Here is a 24337-nt window from a genome sequence, read left to right on the forward strand (position 1 = left end):
GCACCTTATATTCTAGTAGAGGGGGATGTAGAGGTACCTAGGAAAAGAAAGAACTAAACAAGATAATTCGATGTGTCCTAAGTACATTGAAGGCATAAACTAAGGGGAGGTAATAAATAGAAGGAGCCTGAGTATCTGTGTGTGGGGGGGGGGGGGCGGGCTCTAGATTGACAGCTAGGGATGTCCGTATGTAAGATGCGTCCAGAAGCTGCACCACTGGGTTGCTGCTGATAGATGCCTTCCATTCAATGCTACGGCTGTGGGAGCCCTCAGGCTGCTCTTGATCAGTCTCCAAAGTCCTTTCCATCCCTGCAAATGGCACCACCTAACGCAGCCGTCACTCCAGTGCTAATGTCACCAGCTGGGGGACATGCTTGATTCTGTTTGCTCCCTTTCCCCCCCATTTTTTCCATCAACCAATCCATCGACTTTAATTTCAAAATAGACCTTGAACCTGCCATTTCCATCGCTACAGCTTCCATTCACATGCTAGCTGCCGAATCACCTCATGGGACAGTAGTTTCCCCGCTGGTCTTTCTTTACAGCTCATTCTCCACCCAGCAGCCAAAGAGAGCACTCCACACGGAACTCAGACCCCGTCCCTCACTTCTCCGTGTCACACCGCACAAAAGCTCCCCTCCCTCTGTTCTTGGATTGCCTCCAAACACCTCCTGCAAGGCCTTGTGTGTTCCAGAGCCTCGCCACCTCTCTCACTGCATCTCTGACCGCGCCTGCCCTCCCTGACCACACTCCAGCCACGGTGGTCTTGGTTCTCACTCCAACAGGACAAGCTCATTCCCTCCTCAGGCCCTTTGCACATGCCGTCACCTTTGCTCTTGGCCTGATAAACCCCTATGAATCCACCGGGTCTTACTCCAAAGGTAAGCCCCTCAGGGAGACCCTCCCTGACCACCTGATTCCCTGATCCCAAACCCCTGGTCAATGCTCCACGGTAGTTTTATTCCTGTTTGTGATTATATACATTTAACTTGCTCATTGTTTTTCCCCGATGTGGGCTGAGCTTCACGAGGGTGGAGATCACATCTATTTGTTTGCAGCGACATCACCAGCATGTATCCAGGTACATGGCAAAGGTAGACAATGTTTAGATATTTCTTTTTTTCAAAAGGAATGAATAAATATAAAAATAAAATAGCTAGGTATTACTGAGTGCTTACAAACATTCCAATTCAGTACTAACACTTAACGTATTCTGACCTCATTTAATCTTCACGATTAAAGAGAGGTGGGCATTACTATCCCCACCTTAGAAATGAGCAAACTGAGGCTCAGAGGGAGGACCTGAGGAGGCTGGCACAGCGGCTAAGCTGAAATCAGAACGGAGCTCACTCGGACTCTCAAAGCCGGGCTTTTACATCACAGCATAAATCCTTGTACCTTGGAGAGTTTGGTAACATTTCCTCACCCTCGCCTACTTTGGTTGTATGAGGAATATTTCACGCACAGACAACAGGGATGTTAGAGACAGCTTGAGCACTGGAGGTCGTACTGGAGGAGACATCAGTCTGGCTGGTTTTGCAAAGCCAGGCCCAGGCCAGTTACCCGAACAAGCAGAGCGGGGCAGACCAAGGGTGAACCAAAATAACTCGCCACACTGAGTCATTCCTGATTGTGCCTGGGAGGCTTTGCAGGGCATTTGAGGCACTCTCTCTAGCAGAGGGCATCTCCCCATCACGCTATGCCCAGCACAGCCTTTGTTAAATAGAACGTCATTGGATGTAGCAGACACCAAACAACTCTGGGGGGCCTGAGGGAACTTGGTTTGTGTTCAAGTAAGATAACACCAACAGGCACCATTTGTTGAGCACCTAGGACATGTGGAACACACGTTCAAGATCTTTACACGGATTAGCACCCACACAAAGTCCCTCCAGAGGCAAACTCCTCTTATCCTCTTATCTCTGTGGGGAGACAGAGCGATGCGGCCATTTGGTCCAGGTGGCACAGCTTGTAAGTGATAGAGCTGGAATGCGATAGGAGAGGTAAGGATCCAGAGTGCAAGTGCTGGACAATTGTATTCTATTTCCTGAATACCACCAGCAGGTCACCCGTCCCATAGTAATTCCCCAACCCTCTTCTAAGAATTATTGCATTTGCATTGTCCAATGGTTGATTCACATGCAGATTCCCAAATATCAGCACTTGGCCTGGACGAAAGTGACCGGATCAGTCACTGAGTTGCAGTCCAGTCTTGGCAACTTGCAAATGCAAGGTAAGGATTTCCGCAGTCAGGGGTGGGCATAGAGATTCATGTGCACATTTAATGCACATCTCCTTAGCTTCAGGATGCACTTGTTATAACAAAAGTCTGCATGATACTCATCTTAGACAATCCCATTTGCTTCTGTGAAGGCCAAGAACACAGCCAAATGAGCTAGCCTGTGTAATAGCACCAGAGCCTCAAAGAGGCCTTGGTTTTTCCATCTGTGAAGTAGGAAATGTGGGAGTATGATCTCGTTGCATCTAAGGTTGCTTTCAGCCCCAAAGTTCTTGCCTCCAACCTTGGAGCTTGCTCTTCTCTGAGCCTGCCTTGCTCTTCTCTCTCCCATCTTCATTTTCCCAAGTGTTAGTCATCCTTTGGAATTCAGCTCAGGAATCACCTCCTCCAGGAAGCCTTCCTTAAACCCTGGTCTAGAGTGTTACATCCTTGGATTCTGTAGCTTCTTCCTATCACAGGCCACATAGCTATTTGCCTAAATTGTCTGGTTATACAACCATTCTTCCCATCAGCCTCTGAGTCCCTTGGGGGCAGGGATTCAGTTCTAGACAACTCCTTTCCATCTACACCCGTCACAGTGCCTGTCACAAAAGGGACACCCAACTTGGGTGCCCTGCACACACAGCTCCATGTTCTCCAGAATGGTAAGTACTCCTGAGAGAATTTGACCCAAATAGCTACAGGGAGTTGAGTAAAATTCAATGCCATAGAAAATCTAAACATTACAGAGACTCAAGAAGCATATAGAAACATAAAGAGAAAATTGCTTTTCAAAATTGTAACAAAGGGAAAAAAAGATTCACATTGGCTGTTACCATAGGTTTGGTTGGTGCAGTGGGGTGGGGATGGGATAATTAACTTTCTCTCCACATCTCCCAAATGTTCAAAAATGTCAAACAAAGAAAAAATGAAATTGTGAAAAGGTGCCTCTTTTAAGAATTGATTTTAGAAAGAGAGAGAGAGGAAGAGGGAGGAAGGAAGAGAAGGGGGAGGAGGGGGGGGAGAGAGAGAGAAACATTGGTTTGTTGTTCCACTTATTTATGCATTCATTGGTTCCTTCTTGTATGTGCCCTGACTGGGGATCGAACCCACAACCAAGAGCATCATATTGGGACGATGCTCTACCCAATGGAGCTACCCAGCTGAGGCAAAAGAGTGCCTTTTTTATCCACATATTTCTCATTATTTTAGGACAATGTGTTACAATATGATAGAAAAAGAATGTCAAGCCAGGGTCAGCTCTTGGCCTTGACAAGAAACTTGCTCTGTCACCTTGGGTAAGTTACCTCCCCTCTCTGAGCTGTACTTGCTGCATTTTTAAGTAAGGAAGAAGACTAGACCATTGACCAAGGGTTCTGATTCATAGGCACTCCACAGGCATTGAGCCACGTTTTTCTCACATGGATCTTCTGATGACAAATTGAGGGCTTTTGTCCCCCCCCCCCCGGGAAATTCTATCATTTTTCCATGTTCAAAGACACACAAACTACTCACAACTCCCTGCTGTTGTAAGAGCAATTTGCCTTCATTATCCCAAACCTTTCAGCATTTCTTGAAACCTCTTTTTACGTGGGAAGAAATGTTTCTGATGTGATCAGTGAAGATAAATCTGCTATTTCACATTTCAGAAAGTAATCAAAATGCTCCTTTCTAGAGTAGGTATTCATTATAATTTATGATGAGTGCTTGAAACTGCCTTTATTTTTCTCTCTCATCTGTCCAGAATTATTGTTTCTGTTTGAAACAGAAATGCCTAAAGGGGTGGAGGGTAAGTGTGAAGACAATTTTTTGCTGTGATGCTTTATGTTTCGTGATGTGTTTCCTTCATGCAGCACATAATCTTGGGTTGACCAGACAGCTCATCTGCATGACCTCCTTTGTTTCATTCAGCCGGGAGCCAAACAACAGAGGAAAGATAGTAAAGACTTGGAAAGTGCCCTTATTTCACCCATTGGAGCCTGAGACCTACAAGTTTTTTAAGAGCCCAGGAAAATATCTGAGAGCTAAAAACAATATATTGGCTCCAAAATAGTAAAAGAAAACTGCACAAGGGAAATCAATAAGGGTTTAAATTAAATGCCTCTATAACACACCATTATGTCAGACTTAGTATTCTTTCAATTTAGTGTTCATAAAAGTTTCATTATATTTGAAAAGAGTTGGTGGGTTAGAGTCTCATTTCACAAGACTTCCTGAGTATACTTGATCATTTTTCAAGAAATTACAGATGAATATAAATTGAGGAAGTTACTGTGGTAGCAAAATAATTCCAAAGGCATAACTTTAGTATTTGCTATAAAATGTTACAATAAAAATGCATTTAGTTTGTATGACATAACATGAGTTTGGGGCTCCAAAATAAGATGGCTTAGGGCAAACCAAGGTCTTAAAATGGCCTTGCATGGGGTGAGTTGATGAATGGACAGGTTGATGGCTAAATGAAAAGATGTAAGATGAATGGATAGGTAGACAGATAAATGGATGGCTTCATCAACAGGTGAAAGAATGAAAAGATGGTTGGATGAGTAGACAGGTAGGGGGATGGATGGATTCATGAATAGATGGAAGGGATGGATGTGTGGACAGACCAATGGAAGGACAGATGGATGGATGGACAGACAGATAAATAGGTAGATGGATGGGTAGCTATGGATGGATGAAGATACTTGCTCAATATAACTCCCTGAGTTAGTGGATGGGCCCTGACTCCTCACTTTCAAGATGTTATTAAAGCCTTTTAAATTTTGTCACAATTCTGCCCTGGCTGGTGTGGTTCACTGGATTGAATGCTGGACTGAGAACCAAAGGGTCGCTGGTTTAATTCCCTGTCAGGACACATGCCTGGGCTGTGGGCCAAGTTTCTAGTACAGGGCACACGAGAGGCAACCACACATTGATGTCTCTCTCCCTCCCTTCCCCTCTCTAAAAATAAATCAATAAAGTCTTAAAAACAAAAATAAATATTGTCACAATTCCTTGAGTGCAGGGACCGGAAGAGATCATCTAATACAACTTGCTCATTTTACAGATGAAAAATCTGAGGGTCAGAAAAAGGAAGGGACTTAGCTGATGGCATGTTTCCTTTATTCTCATCAAACGGGAGGTGTTGCTTAAATGTTTGTCTCTTGGAGACACCTGGCATATTTCTCAGACACCCTCCATATTTGTAGAACAGTGTTCCACCACTGATGAGAGCTCGCTGCAAAACCGACAGGTCTCTGCCTTGCTGAGCCCCAGGGCCTCCCCCGCATTCTTTCCCTGCTCTCTCCTGAAGAAGGCAGAGTGGCGAATGGCCGTGTTGGGTCTGGGATCAAGCTACTTTGTAAACCCTGCTGGGGGGGAAACATATCTGCTTAATTCACCTTCATGTCATCTTGTTCTTAGCACACACTCCGCCCCTTCCCGAGTCCTTCAGGTTTCAGTTCAGACATGGCCGAACAAAAAGGACCCTAACACAATGGGCTTCTCTGTGGCTTTTCTCTTGGTGACAGCATTCTGGTTTTCCTTTGGGAAGCTCCCATTCCTCACTGTCAAGTCATGTGTTGGGGGGATGCAGGGCTAGCCAATCAGGTCCCACATCACTCCACCCCAACGATTAGTTCGAAGGTGAACCCGTGAACCAACTCTGATTACAAGGCATGTATACTAGCCTGCTCAATCTTCTGCACAACCCTGTGAAATATGCACTATTATAATTCTCTTTTAAAGATGAGGAAACCGAGGCCTAAAGAGGTTAAACATCTCACTCAAGATTATATAGCTGATATGGCAGAGATGAGATCTGAACCCAGGTGACTTGACTTCCAGTGAGCAAGCTTAACCCTGCACTACCGTACCTATTAGTATTTGGGGAAATACCAGCTGATGGCTTTTTTCAAAAAGATTTTACTTATATTTTTAGAGAGGGGAAGGGAGGGAGAATGTGAGGGACAGAAACATCAATGTATGGTTGTCTCTCACGCGCCCCCTACTGGGGACCTGGCCTGTATCCCAGGCCTGTGCCCTGACTGGGAGTTGAACTGGCGATCCTTTGGTTCACAGGCCAGCCCTCAATCCACTGAGCCACACCAGCCAGGGCTCCAGCTGATGACTTTTATCACAGATGCTGAACACTATATGTTTGCTATCATTAAGTGCTTGACTCACAACTTCAAAATGCCTTCATCCCTGTGAGAATTAACTTTCTCTACATATCTCAGTGACCTCATATCGCTTGATACATATAACAACTTCCTTATCTGACTATTCACTTCCTGGTAGCCTCAGCTATGTGGAAGCTACAAAGAATTAAGAGCAGAATGAAGAACGAAAGCTTCCAAGGGCAAAATGCTGCACAGGGTCGGCTTCGAGGCTGGTTAGAAGTTATTCATGAAAGAATTCCTTATTCTGACTTTGCACATGATATCATATGACTTTTTTTCCACTTACAAAATTGACTTGAGAGGGAAAGAGAGAGAGAGATTGATTTGTTGTTCCATCTATCGACACATTCACTGGCTGATTCTTGTGTGCGCCCTGACTGGGGATGAAACCCACAACCCTGGCGTATTGGAACGACGTTCTATCCCACCGAGCTACCCAGCCAGGGCTACGGGACTTTTCGCAGCTCAAAGTGATTAGAAAATGAAGAGATCTGGGAGGAAGTCAGTGTAGCACTGTGGCAGGAGTCATTGACTCAAGAGTTAGACTGGTCCAGAAGCCAATCCCAGCCACAAAACTGGCAAGCAAAGAACGTCATCTCTCTGAACCTCAGTTTCCTCTCCTGTATCATGTGGCAATAATACCTACCTTACACCGTTGCTGTGAGAAGGAAGTTAAATTGTAAACTGCCAGGCATATAGTAGGTCTTCAATAAATGATATTCATATCAATTGACCAATGATACGTTTTTTAAAAAATGTCTTCTCAGGCTTAGTTTCCTCATTTATAAACTTGAAATTATAACAAAAGTCCTCCTGGAGCACTTCACGAGATTGTCGGATAGTAGTAAGATAACAGAAATGAAAATGCTTTAAAATGGCCAGATGCTGCTTAAGGGTGAGGGAGTAGTACAGTTACTAGCACCAGAGCAGCGGGAGTTACACTGTTCTTAATGTTACTATGAATCAGCATCGTGACTACGGCTATTATGATTCCTGCTGCCATTGTAAAAGAATGCAATGTTGGTCCTTAGGTTTTTCCAGTATTTCACAAGAATTTCCTGGGTTAGGAATGACCACACAGACTGTGGTCTCTTTATCAAACCTGAGCCAATTACCCCTCCTTTTACCTGAAATGAATTAGACACGGGTCCCTTTGCAGAAGGAGACACAGGCACAAACCAACAACTGAGTACAGAGTGACGAGTACCCACCACAGCAGCTGCAAAGCGCATGATAATGGCACAATTCGTTCTAGATCCTGAATCGGTACAGGGGAGAGGGGGACCACAGTGGCTGTGAAGTCTCTGCTGCTCCCCTGCTCCCCATCAAGAGCAGGGTCTGTTTTCTCTCCCCTTGAATCTGAGCTGGCCCTGTGACGAATTTTGACCAATACCACACAATGTACAACTTCTGAAGCTGGTCCTTAAAAGACTTTCAGCTTTTGCCTTGGCTCTTGGAACACCCCCGCCAAGAATCCAGCTGTCAGGCTGGCAGAAGCCCAAGTCCATGGACAGGCCACAGGAAGGAAAACTGAGATGCTCTGGTGATAAGCAACTCAAGCTGCCACGCATACGGGTGGGCCCCTTGACCCTCCCCGCCTAGTTCAACACCACACGGACCAGAGGAGCCTCTGGCTGAACCCAGACAAACCACAGCATCATGTGAGATAATGAATAGATGGTTGGTATTTTAAGCCACTAAGTTTTGGGGGTGGTTTGTTACGCAGCAATAGCTAACTGAAAAAAGTGAATCTGAGTGCCCCAATGTGATGGTCCTAACCCAGCTTAGAGGGGCAGGGAAAACTGCCTGGAAGGAGAGCATGTGGGGTTTTATGGGTTATGCAGGGGAGGCAGGGTCCCAGCTCTTACTCATGAGTCAACTCTCTTCTCTACATGATGCTTTTGAGTCAAAGGCAGGTTCATAATTTTTAAATCTTTCTCACTCAGATAATTGTTTCTCCTCTTTTGGGATCAGCCCCACTTCCCTGGCTCTAAATCAACGTGGCAGGGCCTCCAAAATGGTTCAGGTGCTCATGCATTTGTAAAACTGTCTTTTGCTGGAGAAGGCTTGGTATGTCTAATTTCTGCCCCAAGCACATTTTTGTAGTTAAGCTGTATTATAAATGTCATTTAATTCACCCAGCAATGTCGGGCCTCCATTAAATGGAGAGTCAGTAGTAATATATATATAAGATCCATTTGGTACAGTCTGATCAGGGTTTGGGAAGAGGGGAAGAGTGGATTTAATCGTTGTTTGTCCAAATTTATATTCTTTACCTCTCCTCTCTGCTGCTTCCTCTGTGTTCTGGCCTCACAGGAAGGACAAAGAAAGCCTTTCAAAGCACAAGGCCAGGTTTGAGGAAGCAAGTCAGGGGAGAACTTGGAGGTTTTAAAAATAGCCCAAGGGTCAAGGGATGGGAGCACTATGGACTTCTGAGCAGACTCACAGCATAAACCCCCTTCCATGTAGTTGGGAGGAGACTGTGCCAGGAGTGGGGGGCTGGGCCGACTGGAATCCAGACACTAGCTGGGGGGGGCAGGAGGCAGGTGAGAGGATGGGATTAACTCCTTCGTGCCCTGTCTGCCAGGGCCTCCTAAATAGTGCCCCTCTACCTTATAGCCATTGTCATCAAACCAGAACCAGCCACTTCCCAGCTTACTGTGGCTTCTAAGCACCTGAGAATAAACTCACCCCCTTCTGGCAGCCTCCCTGCCCGAAGGGATCTGGCTCAACCACCTGTTCACTTCATTCTGCCCACTTCCTTCTCTTCTCTTGATACTCTCGCCACAAAGGCTTGTTGTTAGGTCTTGAAATGCCCCAGGCTCTGGCAACTTATGCTTGGCCGAGCTGAGAGTCGGAACCTGAGTGCTAACTTGTCCCTGGGCCAGCCTGTGCCTTGCCTGCATAGGAGCAGAGCAGAGGGCTGGTGGCAGCAATCAGTCAAGTGGGGGAGTGGGGGAGGGGAGGAGGGGGTCCCGGCGCACGGCCAACCTGTGCCTGGTTCACGGAAAGCTGGAAAGCTGCGTGTGATCCATTTCACACTTCACGGGGTGGATTTCTCTCTTTCTCTCTCTCATGCTCATGTCTCCCTCCTTACTTTTCCCCAGACGCATTCTCTCTGCCTTTCTCCTAAGCTCCAAGGGCTCTCCTTTTACCTCTATAACTCGTTTCTTGGGCCCATGCAGCTCGCTCGGCTGACTCACATTTTCTACCTCTGTGACTTTCTAAATAAACTTTCTCTTATAATTTGTTGGGGGTGGGGCGGGAAGAGTTAATTAGATTTTCAAGGACGAGAGGTGCTGGGAGACCTGGACTATCCCCAAGTAGGGAACGTGGTGAGTAGACTTCCACCCCCACCCATACACAGAGAGGCAGTGAATTCTTTTCAAGTCAGACTTGCAAATCACAGCTCTGGGTCTTACTAAAGCTGTGTGTCCTTGAGCAAGTCATTGAATGTCTCCAAGCCCCAGTGGCTACTGCTGTAAAATGGGAATAATCACCAGCATCCCACTGGACTCTTACGCACGTGGCTTAAATGAGATAGTGTGAGGAAAGGGCTCAGCATCTGCCTGGTGTATAAACGGTAAGCCTAATTATCAGGACCAAAGGAATCATACAAGATAACGGTTTAGGGGTCACATAACCCAGGCGTAGTTTATTGATGCAGCACAAATCCCTGCTAGGCATGTCTGGCACTCCCGAGGCCAGGCGCATCAAACTCGTTTTCACAGGGAGCCGCATCAGCCTCGAGGTTGCCTTCAAAGGGCTGAATGTAATTTTAGGACTGTATAAATGTAACTACTCCTTAACTAGGGGCAAGGCTGGGTAGAAACAAGGTGTTGGGCTGGATAAAACAAGGTGGAGGGCCAGATTCGGCCTGCGGGCCTTGTGTCTGCCATCTGTGCCCTAGGCTGTAGGCAGAGGTGTACCCTGAGTGTCTTTGTTTTTAAAAGCTTCCCATGGGATTTAAATTCACAGTCCATTTTGGAAACTACTGATTCAGCACAAGCCACTGCATGCAGAGATGGAGAAGCTGAGACCCAGAGAGGGACAGAGATGGGCCCAAGGTCACACAGCACACCTTCGACAGCTGTGTGCTGTGACTCTTGGTCAGAGGATCTCTCTGCTAGTCCACACCAAGGGGTTATACGAGGTCAGACCGAGGTGCTTAGACTTGGCGGAGTCCCCATTCTCGGTGTGAGCAATCTGCACTCAGCCCGTGCTCTCTGAGGTCAGAGCTGCTCGCAGAGTCCCCCAGCTCCCTTTTTAACTCCTTCAAGAACACAGTGCCCTCCAGAACATCTGAAGTTCTTAGGAAACTCTCCACATTGTTTACTCTCTCAGATTATCAAGCTTCCCCTTCTCTCTCTCTCTCATTACCAGGGTGGGCCGCTCTTTCCACCCCATTATGCAAACCCTGAGTGATCAGCATGCTGCAGGCAAATTGCCCAGCACATGGCTTATTAACGAGTGTTTGTTGAGTGGATGAGTGTGCTGAATGGGGAAGAGTGTACGTTCCTTGAGGGCTGGCCGTGTTGGTGTGTGTTCCTGTGCCCGGAGCTGAGCCTGCCCGTAGACACTCATTAAATATTTGCTGCTTGTGGTTGAATCAGTCAGTTTCCCGAGCCCAGGGGAAAGACTTGCCTAAACAAAAACACATAGCTCAGCCTCGTTACCACAGCAGGCCAGCCAGCCTAGGGCCACAGAACCATGACAAGGGACAGGAGCAAGGAGTAGCATCTGGGAAGGGACCCCAGAGGGGTACAGGGTGTTGCAGACTGGGGAGGGAAGGGGCCAGGGAAGAGAGCCTAATGGAAAATTCTGAGATGTTCCAATCACACAAAAAAGGCCAAAGAAGGAGAAGAGGAAGTTATAGACCAGTATAGGTGGTACGGTGCCATTCTGTAAGAATTCAAAGGGTATGTGTCCAAACTGAGGGGAATGCTACAAAATAATGGGCCAGTACTCTTCAAAAAATCTCAATGGCAGGAAAAACCAAGGCCAAGGGGACTGCTTCATCATGGAGCCTCTCTGACCCTCAGTTTCCTCATCTGAAAAACAGGACGAAGTTTCCATATCACCAGCCCCTCGGAGTTTTTTGTGGCCATCTAATACAGTAATGGGTGTCCTTTGTCACAGGCTGTGCACAAGTAAATGACGATTCTCATGACTACTTGAGTAAAACTACCCCAGGACCTGAGAGAATTCATTTGTTTTGGGCTAAACCTCATTAACTGATTGTCCAAGTGTATGCTTTATGGGAATAGGGGGCCGATCAATCATGTCTACACACACACGTTCAGGTACCTCTACATAGTCCTCTGCAGCGCTGCTCCGGATGCATTTCCCACGTGCCAAAGAGAAGGAAGCGCCCACATGTTGTGGCCACAAGGGAAGTCGGTCGCACCGCTCTCAGCAGGTGCTGTTGGTGCTCCTTGTCTGTCCCTGTGAGGTCTGAGATGGTCATTGAAGGTCCTCTTTAAGTGACACATTTATTAGGCCTATTAAAGAGTGTCACTTTTTTTTCCCCCCTAGAAATGAAGGTGGGTAAGACCAAACCAGTTTGCTTTGTGTAGGTATCAACCCGGACTACAGGCAGCGGCCCTGGGCGTTCATCACACACAGCCCTGGGTGCTTGGGGAGAGCTGCCGTCTGTGTGAAAGACACGGGGAGGGGGCGGAAGGGGTGGAGGGAGTAGAGAGAGAGGAAGGAGGAGGAGGAGAACAGAGGAGAACGGAGGGAAGGGGAGAGAGAATTTGCATTTTTGAGTCATACCTGAGTTTGAAGAATAGTTAGATGTTAAATTCTTTGAGGGCAAGGATAGATTTTATTCTTCTCTGTATCTCTAGCTCCTACCAAGTGCCTGGGGCAAAGTGGAAGTTCTCAAAGGAAGAAAAATGAACGCTTGAATGAATGAATGAATGACCCTAACCCACCACTGTTTGGCCATCTGAGCCTCAGATTCCTTGTCTATAATCAAATGACTATAATAATCACCTTTGTAGTGCTGCTCACAGTTAAGCGAGATTCTATAAATGAAGCCATGGCAGAGATTCTCGTGCATTATAGGCGTTTGTTTCTGTCTCAGCCTTTCCAGCTGTCTACTTTCTTTGGAAGCAGGAAGGAGCCTGGGGGAGAGACGGAGAAACACACAATGCCTTCTGGAAGCGGTGAGAGGGCTCCCTGGAGGACCAGGCCACACCCACACAGTTCCTCATCTGGGGTTATGTGGCTGATCCCAGACGGACCTTGGGCTTAAGACACCAGCCACTGACAGATGGACTCACCCATCCAGATTCCTGCCTTTTCCTTGGGACCTCAGTTTTACCAACCAAGATAACCGAATACCTTAGATTGGGAAGCAGCTTCTCCATGTGGCTGCTGTAAACTCGGTGCTCCTCCCCAAACTCCCACAGAACGTTTTTAGCTGGGGGGCTCCTGCAATAGCGAATTCTGTTCCAGCTGGTTACTATACCCCGACTCCCTCTTCCTCTATCAAGGCTCTTGGGAAAGGCCACTCATTCATTTATTCATAGTAGTATCTCTGTTGAGTATCTAATTTGTGTCAGGTATGGGGCTAAGCTCTTGATGGAAAATTCCTTGACTGTGTCTCCTATCGACTAGATGAAAGAAGTACAGTCATCTTTCCTGCGCATCCTTTTCCCATGAAGCACACACCACTTGCCCGCGGCCAGGCGGCCTGTAAGGGAGAAAGCTGGGAGTCAGAGTCAGGTCTCTGGGACTCTAAATTCTGAGCTCTTGCCCATGGCCCTACGCCAAGGAGCACCCGCTGACTGCCCCCCCCCACCCCCATGCCGTGCTCTGGGCTAGACGCTGGTGACACAGACATGAGGAGTTCTTAGTCTGTGAGGAAGACAACCAGGCATGTTACTAACAAGCGTTTCCCGCACACGAATTAATAATAATTACATTTCAGCATTCATTTATTCAACCACTCTGCATCGATTGAGCTCCTGTGAGATGTACTGTTATGCTGTGGGGATTGAGAGCCAAGTGAGACATACTCCCAGCCTCGGAGGACGCCAGAGCCTAGAAGGGGAGAAAGGCGTTGAATACCTGCGTCCGTGGGAAAGTGCTGAGTGGTGATGACAAACCCTCTGTTCGTGCATCCCGTGACTGGACACCTGCTACATGCTGGGCTGGCGCTGGGGCTGGGCCCCGGGCTGGGTGCACAGTGATACCACGCCCTTTAGACGTGCCAATGACAGCCAGGGTAGGGCTAGATGCATGTGTAATGAATGGTGATGATATACTTATCATGTTATATATGTTACTGGGATTATTGAGCTCCTACTGTGCCCGAACTACTATGCTATGAGTTTTACAAGGTCAGCCCGTGACCCCTTAGTACAGTCCTGTGACATAGGTCCATTTGTCATTCTCGTTTCACAGCTGGGGGAATCAAGGCCTAGAGAGGTTAGGGACTTGCTTAAACGTACATATTTGGATTAACAAAAGAGATCTGAGACTTTCCTTAAAAGCAGAGGCAACAAGAAAATGTTGTTTTTACCCCAACGGAAGTAAAAGTATGCAAATTAGACTCAACATATCATTTTTTATTTATGCCATAAATTAGGCAAATTTTCCTTCCCAAAGCCCTGGAAAACTAGACCTGATTTTTTTTTTTTTGCATTAATTTCCGAGGTGATTGGCCCAAATTAACTTTACAACTTGGTAAACCTACTTTAAAGGGGGTTGCGGAGGTGAAAGCTTGATCAGAAGACTTCAGGGAATGAGCAGTTGAAGGTGCTCCCGCCCTCTGCCTTTGTTAATCACTTTACAGTTGAGTGGGGGGGCGGGGACTTCCACGTCCTGGGCTGCCGCAGAGGTTGTGCACTGCTTACCCTTTGGGGCAGCCATTCACATACACTGCAGTGTAAAAATAGCTCCTCCTGGAGCTGTGCTAGGAGGCGGCCCTATGCACTGCATTCTTACCACCCACCCTGCGCAGCCAGGCCGAGGAAGCATTAGGTTCTCACTGTGCACAGGGAAACTGAGGCTTGAGCTGGTTCGGGGACTTCCTCGAGCATCACACAACACACCACACAACAGTGGCTCGGCCAGGATCCACCATTGGGCCTGCCTCATTCCTCTCTGCAAGTTGACTCTTGAGCGCATTCTTTCAAACACCTCCTCCCCCGTCTCCATAAGAATAAGGCTCTGGAGAAACCACAAGGTCATACAACAGCTGTGCCACTAAAACCGTGCCTGGAACCCCGGGCTTGAAAAAGCACATCCTGTTCCCCCATTGAGCCCCATAATTGCCCCTAAACGCATTGTTCTCCTTCCTGATGGACCTTTCATGGGGAGAGGGAGGACTCCTGGGGCCCTCTCTGGAAGCTTCTCTTCCCTTTTTACTCCAGCCTGATTTTCAAAGAGGATGGATCATTTTTTACTACCTAAATATACCAGTTTAGGGCAACCCCTCTCACACACTCCTATCCTAAGTTATTTTTTCCTAAGTCAAGTTCACCCAAATGATGTAAAGACTGTGCAGTTTCTGGAAATGCTTTTGTGTCTTGTGCCCCCCAAATCTGAGTCATACATGGCCAAAGAATGCATTTCATTCATTCATTCACTCATTCATTCACTCACTCATCCATTCAACAAAACAGCTGAGAATAGAGAGGAAATATGAGTCACCCCTGACCCCAAGAGTCTCACTGTGCTGCGTGGAAGGGGGACAAAACCCTTCCTCAGTTACAACACATTGTGATTCTTCGCAGCTCCCTTGGTTGTGTTTATCAGTGAGGCACCTTGATGAATATGGATGGACTGGCAACAGGGTTCTGGAGCCACCTCCTAGCAAATTAAAAGGGTTGAGCAAGCAACTACAAGGCCAGCAGAGCAAGTGTGTGAAATGTCATTAGCGGTGATTACTCACCCAGAGCATAGACCTGAGTGGCCCTGTGTTGTGCCCCATGGCACGCTTACCACACCGATGATCGGATTCAGCACGAACAGCCAACCTATTACCTGAGCAGAGCAGACCTCTTAGGAATCTGAACCAGGAAGATGTCGAGTGTTGGGAGGTATGCCAGACTGCGGTGCTGTTCAAGAGGACTTTCTGTCGATACGGAAACGTTCTCTCTCTGGACTGCCCCATGCACGGCAACTGAGTACTTGAAATGTGGTTAGTGGGACCAAAAAGCTCTTATTTTAATTTAATTTAATTTTAATTAATTCAGGTTTAATATTGAACAGCCACGTGCGACTCGTGGTTTCCCGTGTTAGACTGCCCATGTGCAGAGTTTGAGCTGGAGAAGCCAGGACAGCCCACGTGTAGGTAATGAGGGGGATCCATGGTGAGTGAGCAGAAGGCAGGCAGTGGATAGGCAGCCAGAAGCAACTGATGACAGAGAAATCGATGCCGTGAGATAGAAATGATGAGAGGAGCCAGTCCCTGGAACATCCTTGACCCAACATTTGGGGTACTCTACGAGCAAGCCTTTTTATTCTTGAACTATTCTGAAGGTGTCTTTGTTCTATACAGCCAAAAGACATCACAGTCCCTCTCTTGGAAGCCAGCAGTGATGTGAGAATTGGGAGATCGGCTCAGAGTAACAACAATAACAGGAAATCATCGTCATCACCCTCCGCCACCATCACCTCAGAGTGAAGTGACTTGTCTAAGATCACACACTTAGGTTGGGACTGATATCTCTGACTCCAGCGTCTACATTCTTTATTAAGCTACACACTGCCTTGCCAAGCTGGGTTCTTGGTCCTAGACCAATGTTCCATTTCGGCATCCTGAACTCACCGGTTTATGATGCTAAGCTTTGGCTCGTGTCCACCTCCAAACTGGCAAGGGGTGAGACCAGACAAGGAAACTGTCACCTGGAGGCTCACAGCCATTTCTCTTCTCCGTAAGACTTGTCTCAAGCTCCAGAGCCCATACATTAGGCTGTACCCACCCACCCTGTTCTCACCCCCAGCCCCTGGGTCATCCCTGGTGTCCAGAAACTACTGCCCAAGGCTGGCCCTGAGCACACCATCTATGCCTCACGTGACCCTTCCCTGGCTCTCACACCCGGTATTCCTGCTGGGTTTCTCAATCAGCCGCTCTCCTGACCCACGTGAGATCAAGGAAGCACAGGAGGGGCACCTGGCCTGGGACCTGCACCTCCCCCAACTTCCATGGTTTACTCTTGCCTGCTTGACTTGAGCCATCTGCTTGGATGGCACCTTTCCCAGGTGCAAGCTGGTTCACTGGTGTCTCAAAAATTCAGGTGCCCCGTCAGGAGGGGAGGGAGCTATGGCTTGACTTTGGCCTCTACTAAAGCTCCTTTCACATAGTCACTCTGCCACAGCCACAGCGTGTATGCCCCTGATGCCTGATGCAGTAAGGGATGCGTGGCTTTCATGGAGACAGATGCCCTTAAGGCCTTCATTGCCACATCCCTTTGGGTCTCAGAACATGCAGAAATCCCCAAGGAAAGCAAGGATCCCATTGTCCTTAAAACAGGAGGGGCACCCTGTAGAATGGGAGTCAGAAGCCAGGAGTCAGAGGCTCGAGTCCTCGCTCTGCCACTCACTTGCAATAAGACCTTGAGTAAGTAAGTGCCTTCCTGTCTTTGGGTCTCTTTCCTCAATAAAATGAAAATATCAGGGAAGAGGACCAAGGCAGCTGGGGACCCTGAAGAACTTGAAGAACTGCTACAGTCTGATTAATATTACAGGCGCCAGGAACGGTACCTTATTTCATTTTTTTTTTCTTATTTGCAAACCCTGTCTATATCAATGCCTCCCCCCCCTGCCCAATTACAAGAGCCCTGGGGAGTGGACAGAGCATAGACCACCCCCCACCCCCCGCAAGATTTACGATCTAGGTCCGGGAGGCCAAGTGGTTTGCCAAGGCCACGCATCTAACGGAAAGCAACAGATTTAAACTCAGGTTGTTCCGACTCTAAAGCCCGAGTTTTTACTCACTTTGCTGAACTTTCTCAGTTTTCAGCTGTGCATTTGCCATGTTGGCAGCTGCCAGGGACCCAAGAGAAGGAGGGTTCTACAACTTGGTCGTGCCCAGAAAGTTTCTATTTTGGAAAGAGCTAAGCCACGGGGTAAATAAGTGCAGCCAACATGCCTTCGGAAAGAAAGATGACCATTAAATGGCCCGTCTTGTGGCTCTGGGTTTGCACAAATGTGTTTTTTTTTTTCTCTTTACAAAGTGTATTTCTCTCCTTCATTTTCTAATTTTTCTTTCTTCTCTTTTTTGGGGTAGAATTCTTCAGTGTGTAGAATTCACATGTATGATCTCATTGCTTTTTCTCATAGCAACACTATTATCATTTCCATTTTTCAGATGAGGACCTGGGCTCATACAGGCTGCCTAAGACCACACAGGTGTAGGGGAAAGAGCTGGCCATTCAATTCAGACCTTAGGACTCTGATTAAACCTCCTCACCACTATGATTAAGATGAAAAGCAATCTAACATGGTTTTACAAGTGGGTTGAGCACACAGGCTGGGTTAGACACAGGCTAAGAAAGACCCGGATGACCAAGATTCAGCTGAGATTTCTGAAGAGTCTGTTGTCTGGTGGGAGGGAGGCATATACCATGTTTTTTCGGACTATAAGACGCACCAGCCCATAAGGCGCACCTAGGTTTTAGAGGAGGAAAATAGGGAAAAAAGCACCCCGCTCCACAACCGCCCCCAGCCTCACTGAGCCAGGTAAGCTACATTTGGACTATAAGACACACCCCCATTTTCCTCCCAAATTTGGGGGTGTATGTGTTATAGTCCAAAAAATATGGTAACTGGTAACTCGTGTGTTCTCAGGGCGTACGTCACCCATAATGGAGACAGAAAATGTGACGGAGGGCCCAGTGGGTCATGCATAATTGACCTAGAGAGGAAAGAGGCCAGGGACGGTCTCCCAGAGAAAGGCAATCAGGGACCGGGTTTTGAAGTCCGCCCGATGAGTACTAGCAGCCGCAAGGGCAGATGTTTACTGAGCGGGGGCTGTGGGCCTCGCACATGGACACACGCTGAGCACCCTCAGGAGTCTCACCAGGGCGACGGGCCCTCCACTTTGCCTATGAGGCTGACGGGTTCAGAGAGATCATCGTGCAAGAGCGTGCTGCTGAAGTCAGCCAGCTGGGAGTTTAATCCAGTCCTCTCTGAACTCCTTCCCACGTACGGCCCCCTAGGATGACGACGCAGGCTGAAGGATCAGCATGAGTAAGACAAGAAGGACATTTCACCTGGACGCCTTCAGGGTGCGGGGGGGATGCCCAGTTTTTCCCTGCGGTGAGCTGGCCTGTGACACCTGGCCTTTGCCCTGGATGAGAAAACACTTCCCCCCTCAGCGTCCAGTCATGCCACCTTGATCCCCAAGCTCGTACCAGCTCTCCATCTGGCCACCGCTACAGGACACCTGCCCGCTCCAGCCCTAGACATGGCAGTCACACTTGGGTTTGAATCCTGACCCCATCAACCGGTTGGCCATGACATCTTTCTCGGGCTCCACTTCCTCGTCTGGACCGTCTAGGGACACCACCTGACAGGCTGGATGAGGGTCAAATGAGTGAATACAGGGTGGGCACGCGGACAGCCCCCGGCACAGCGCAGGGCCCACGAAGTGGCGAAGAGCAGCGTCACATTTTGTCACTCTCTCATAACAAGCCCAGAAGAGACACTTGGGGGAGGGTTTGGGGGGCCAGCCTTTCATGTCAGCACCTACCTCCCTGAAGTTTGAATTGTGAGGGTTCACCTATATGTGGATTTTCAAAATAAATACGTACATACTGTAAACGTATTTTCTCTTCTTGATTATTTTCTTAATGTTTTCTATAACGTTACTGGAAGAAGCAGTGTATAACACAAAAACAGAACATGTGTTAATTGACTGTTTATGTCATTGATCATCAGTGGACTGTTCCTAGTTAAGTTTGGGGGCAGTCAAAAGTTATGTTTGGATTTTTGACCGCAGTGGGGTGGGGAGGTCATTCCCCCTAACCGCCCTCCACCCCGTGTGGTCCAGGGGCAACTGTAAATTATGGCACGTGGTCCACTGACCTCCTCGGAATTCAGCATCCTTTTATTGTCCCCTAAAAGCAGCCCTGTTCTTCCCCACCCCTTACCTTCACCACCACCATAGGGCTGCTTCTGAGGAGCTACTGTAACCAGAGGATTATGCAAATATGCAAATCCAGTAAAGTGGTGTTTACCCAGGGTGGTGCGCTGCGGTCTGTACTCAGCCTCTAGGCCTGGCATCCCGGAGAGGCCTCCCTCGGTGTCATCGCAACCTCTAGTGGACAACAGCGACACCGCGGCTCCCAGGGCTTTGTTCCAGCTCTGAGCCCACGATGTCCAGGGGACGCAAGGAAGGCACGCAGGGCTGGAGGTCTGTTTCAGGTGTGAGCGCGTGTGCCTGCCCATCTTCCCCTCCCACCCACTCCTGCTCCCCTCTCTAAATTCCACGGGTGTGTGGTGTGTTTTGAAAGTGAAGCCTTCTTCAGGATCTTCACTACTGTGGAAATCTCCCCTCTGGCTGCGGGTGTCCCTGCCACATCCCTCAGGGCCAGCTCAAATGCTACGCACTCAGGGACTCCTCCACCGACCACCTCTGGCCAGAACTGAACACACCCACCTGTGGGATCCCACAGCACTCTGATATCGCCCTCCCAAGCACGGATCACACAGCAAGGTCCCCTGCAGATCTCTCTTGCTTGGCTGCCGTTACTGTGACAGGGACCTCATTATATTACTCTGTGTCTCCAGCACCCAACACGGGGCCTGCGGCCCGCTCACCAATGTTGAAAAAATGAATGAACGAGTAGATGTCTTTTCCAAAAGACTCTCTTCTTACATCTTCTTTCCAACCATTAACCTTCCATCCTCCCCCTCCGATACCCCGAACGCTGCTTCCTGATGGTAACATTGAGGTTCAAAGAGATACAGTACGAGAGTTTGGAAAGGAAGAGTCTGCACCAGGCAATGGAAACTTCTCACCTGCCACAGGCAGCAGAGAGGTGCTGGAGCTACTCACTTACCCCACGGCCACCCCTTCTACTTTGGCCTAAATCATCCAGATATTCACGGCAACATCTGGTTTCCACACTAATCCACACTAATTTCGCAGATTTCCTTCCTTGGCACCTACGAATAGGGGAAATTTGCTCTTTGAAAAGCAGGGACGAAATGGGAGCAAACATTACTTGAGCATCTACTACATGCCAGGCACCTTGCAAGGAAGCGCTGTGTAATCGTCACAGCCTTCCCTCCAGGCCAGGACCACCAGTGCCCCCACCCGTGTGCCGCAGCTGGTGACATGAGGGCTCAGAGGAGGTAATCCCGCTGAACATCACACACTCATAAACAGTGAAGCTGGACCCGACCGAGACCATGCTGATTCCGAACTCAAAACTGCCTGCACCAGAACCCTGTAACTCCAATTCTAGTGCCCAGCTCAGCCAAGCTCCCCAGAACAGCCTTGTAAGTCCTCTTTGGGCTTTTGCAATTTGGCTCCTTGAAGGAACCATATACCCGCATGCATAAAAAGGGCAGCTGAACTCTGTATTCCAATGATGCCTTTCTCCTCGGCACGTCCTCCTGCCCTCTCTCCACCTCTCCTTCCTCTTTTTCACGGCAAACATCCTATCATCAATAATTTATCTCAGAGAAATAGGAGCTGGTGGTGTTGAGCAGAGATAGGGAGGGTAGAGGCAACCCCGGGGCCATCTCCAAGCTGTGAGAGCTCCGTTCTGCTCACCTTTGGCATTGCACACACCTGGTGGCTCCAAAGGTCAGAGTTCACCTCTTCTGCCCTCCGTCACCAACAACAGCTTTGAGCGCCCCTGACGAAGGTCTGCACTACTGGCGTGTTGCAGGAATTGTGCACTGGATACGAGGACCGGTAAATTGAGCCCTTTGAAGAGCTTTTCAAATAGCAGGAAAGAACTTGGAAGCAAAACCAGAGAACAAGTCACTCTGCCCAAGTCACATCCTTGTGCCTTGGACGAGAGAGGAAAGGAACACAACGTTATTTTTCTGATGTCTAACCTAGCCACGCGAACACAAGGAGAATCCCTGAAGCTTAGATGAGGTGGTCCCCGGCAGGGGCAGCTGAAGCACCGTGGAAAAGGATGCCAATCCATAATGAAAATGGTCTTTAAGTGAATCTAACAACAGTGCACATTAGAGACGAGAGGAAACAGCAAGTATGAGCGCTATTCAATTTGCTTTATTAATTCAAGAGAAAAAGAAAAGAAATTATACACAGGCTCTGCAGTCTGAGCACGCAGTTGCAATTATTCCCCATGTGCATATCTTAGACAATAAGAAGCCTCTTCAAAAACAAGTTACACTTTATACTTATTCATGCCTTACAGCAAAAATGGCCCAGAGAGTCACGTGACCTGCATGAGAATGTAGCAACAAGTCCCTTTCAAGTATTTACAAATTCCCTTGCTGCACGGCAAACGGGAGGGCTAGCTTCCAGCACAGAATCAGAGGGATGGTTCTCCATCTGACACCGGTGGAATTGGGCCCCACGGTAAAAATAGAATTATTGTGGAAGGTCAGTTGTTTCCAAATGCACCATCAGAACTGGCAAAGCTCATTGGCCAGCCTCACTCTCTCCTGATGACTCAGAGTCTCAGAGTCAGAACAACATGGTTATTAACGAGCCTTCGGAAGCAGTACATGGGTTGAGTTTAATTTGGCGGTGGCTTGAAGTTTATTAAAAAATATGCTGGCTAGCCATAGGGCAGAGTTGGAGAAACAACATGAAATGTCTTAAAAATTAGCACACACACATTCGGTGTTTGAAGCCAGGGACGGAAACAGGACATTGAAATCCTTTACTTGGATAACAATTCAATGTGGGCCTGAAGGGTGGTGCTTTGAAGAGAGGTGTTCGGAGGCAGGGTCGCTTCAGAAAAGCCAGCAAGCCACTGGCTTTCAGTTTGTCAGTCACAACAGGGATTCGAAAGGTGGGGAGCGAGGTGGGAGGGGGGTCTGGACTCTGATCAAGGCCATGGAGCCGTTGTTGGAAAGAGATAGCTAATTAAGGAAGGGCATGCTGTGGTGGGAACGACTTATTCAGACCAATTCGCTGCTCTCATCTTTCCCAGAGAAACTACCCAGACCTTGTGTAAACTGTGGATATTACTGTCTCACAATTTGCGGGTGGGGGGTGCTCTAATGATATGCTTTGTTAAACAAAAGGTGGTGAATTCTTTTCTTCACCCTGCATTCCAGCCTCCACGTTTGAAGAGAAGGGGGTGGGAGATAAAATGCCTGATTTATGCTGTGGAGGGCACTCCAGGCCTTGGGGAAGAGTTGAAGGGAGAAGGACCCAGAGCTAGGGCCCAGGGAGCCGAGCGCTGTCCGTGGCCTTCAGTGCTGAAAGCAGGTGCGCGCGCCAGGGGGCCGGAACTGCCCTGGGAGAAGGGGCACCACCTGTCCCCCAACTCCGGGTGGAGGCGGTTCAAATGGGAGACTAGGTAGAGTGTGCTCTCTCCGCCGGTCTTCAGCCTGGGCAGACACTGCCACCGCCCGCTTTTTCCCACGTGAGGAGCGCTTTTCTGGGACAGGGAGTCGGACCTTTCCGAAGGTGAGACAGGGTGGTCTGCCAGCGTTGCCCTCTACTCTTGAGTCTCCTAGAGACCTGGTCAAACCCTGCAAGCTCCTGGGGTTAGCTCGGGGTGAGTTAGGCGCTCATCTCTCCATCTCAACGCCCCTCCCCAAATTCTTCTGGGGTACCTCAGCGGGGTGGAGAAGAGGGTCCAGCTCCAGGTCTCGGAAGAAGCCACTACCATCTTCCACTAAACGTGGATCCCCTTTCCGGACCGCCGAGCACGTGGTGGGTGAAACTATCACCCCTCTGCCCCCCGACACACAATTCTTAATAGTGTTTAAAGACGCTAGGCAGGCAGGGGGAGCATTAAGTGGGGAGCTCGCCCAGGTTCTTGACTGTGACCTAACACCTCCTGTCCCCGCCGCCGATCCCCCCCACACACACACCCCAACCAGTTCTGGGAAGCCTGAGCCCCCTCAAATGGCCTTTAGGCAAAAGCCACGCCCAAGTTCGGCTTCCAGACCCTTGGTTGAGATCCGTCCTAAAACCAGGTCCCTGGGGCAAACTGAACCAAAGGAAGGCAAGAGGTCCTAGAGTGGGAGGGAGCAGTGCTGTGATGCCCCCCCACCCCAGACGCGCGGTTGGAGTCTAGTCCTCAGTTTCAGGGCGAACCTGCTGCCCCTCCTCATCCTCTCCCAGAAAGGGTGAGAATTGCCTGGCACCCAGCCCCGGGTGCGGTTGCAGGGAGCTCCGGGAATCTGGGGTTGGGAGGCTACCCTACTCCAAGGAGGTTCTCTGGGGCTGCAAAGGCGAGTCAGCCCCACAGCCGGGAAGACCGGAGCCGGCAACCGAAGCAGGGAAGCGCCGGAGTCCTGCAGACACATCCCCACCTCCACACTCCCATCCGCCGGGCCAAGGGGACGCGGTTCCTTGCCCCGAATTCAGGCAGCCACCCCAGCTGCCCATCCGGGCGGGTAGTGGGTAGTGCGTGAGTGGCCCGGAGCTGCCGGGACCCCCAGCCGCCCCATACTCACTACAACTTTGCCCCCTCCCCAGCCCCACCCCTCCTGGGGCTTACCGCCTTCCAGAGCAGCCGTGGGGCTCCCGAGGAGCAGAGCGAGGAGCAGGGAGATCCCGCCGAGTCCCGCCGCGGGCGGCCGGGCCGCTGGCATCGTGGCTGCGGGGGGCGCGGAGCCGTGGGCTGCAGGGCGGGCGGACAGCGCGGGAGCCGGGTAAGAAGGGCGGGAGGGAGGCAGCGTGCGAGGCAGTGAAGGCGGGAGCGAGGGAGGGGGCCGCGGGCCGGGGCAGCCGCTGGAGCCCCCAGGCGGACTCGCGCTCAGCGCCGCGATCGCTCGGCCGAGCTGCGCTGGGCGCGGGCGGGCGAGTGAGGAGGAGCCGGTGAGCTAT

General features: G+C 49.3%; 1 protein-coding gene across 2 annotated transcripts in view; it reads right to left on the reverse strand.

The window, feature by feature from the left end:
- Positions 1 to 24222, reverse strand: part of SEZ6L (seizure related 6 homolog like) — a 167567-nt gene extending 143345 nt beyond the window's left edge. For both annotated transcript variants that reach the window (XM_053929081.2, XM_053929080.2), the window contains exon 1: positions 24009 to 24222. In XM_053929081.2, the coding sequence (XP_053785056.1) occupies positions 24009 to 24102 (94 nt within the window). In that variant the 5' untranslated portion in view covers positions 24103 to 24222. The remainder of the gene's footprint in view (positions 1 to 24008) is intronic.
- Between the last annotated feature and the right edge of the window lie 115 nt (positions 24223 to 24337).

Source organism: Desmodus rotundus, chromosome 7 (assembly GCF_022682495.2).
Source record: "Desmodus rotundus isolate HL8 chromosome 7, HLdesRot8A.1, whole genome shotgun sequence".
NCBI lineage: Eukaryota > Metazoa > Chordata > Mammalia > Chiroptera > Phyllostomidae > Desmodus > Desmodus rotundus.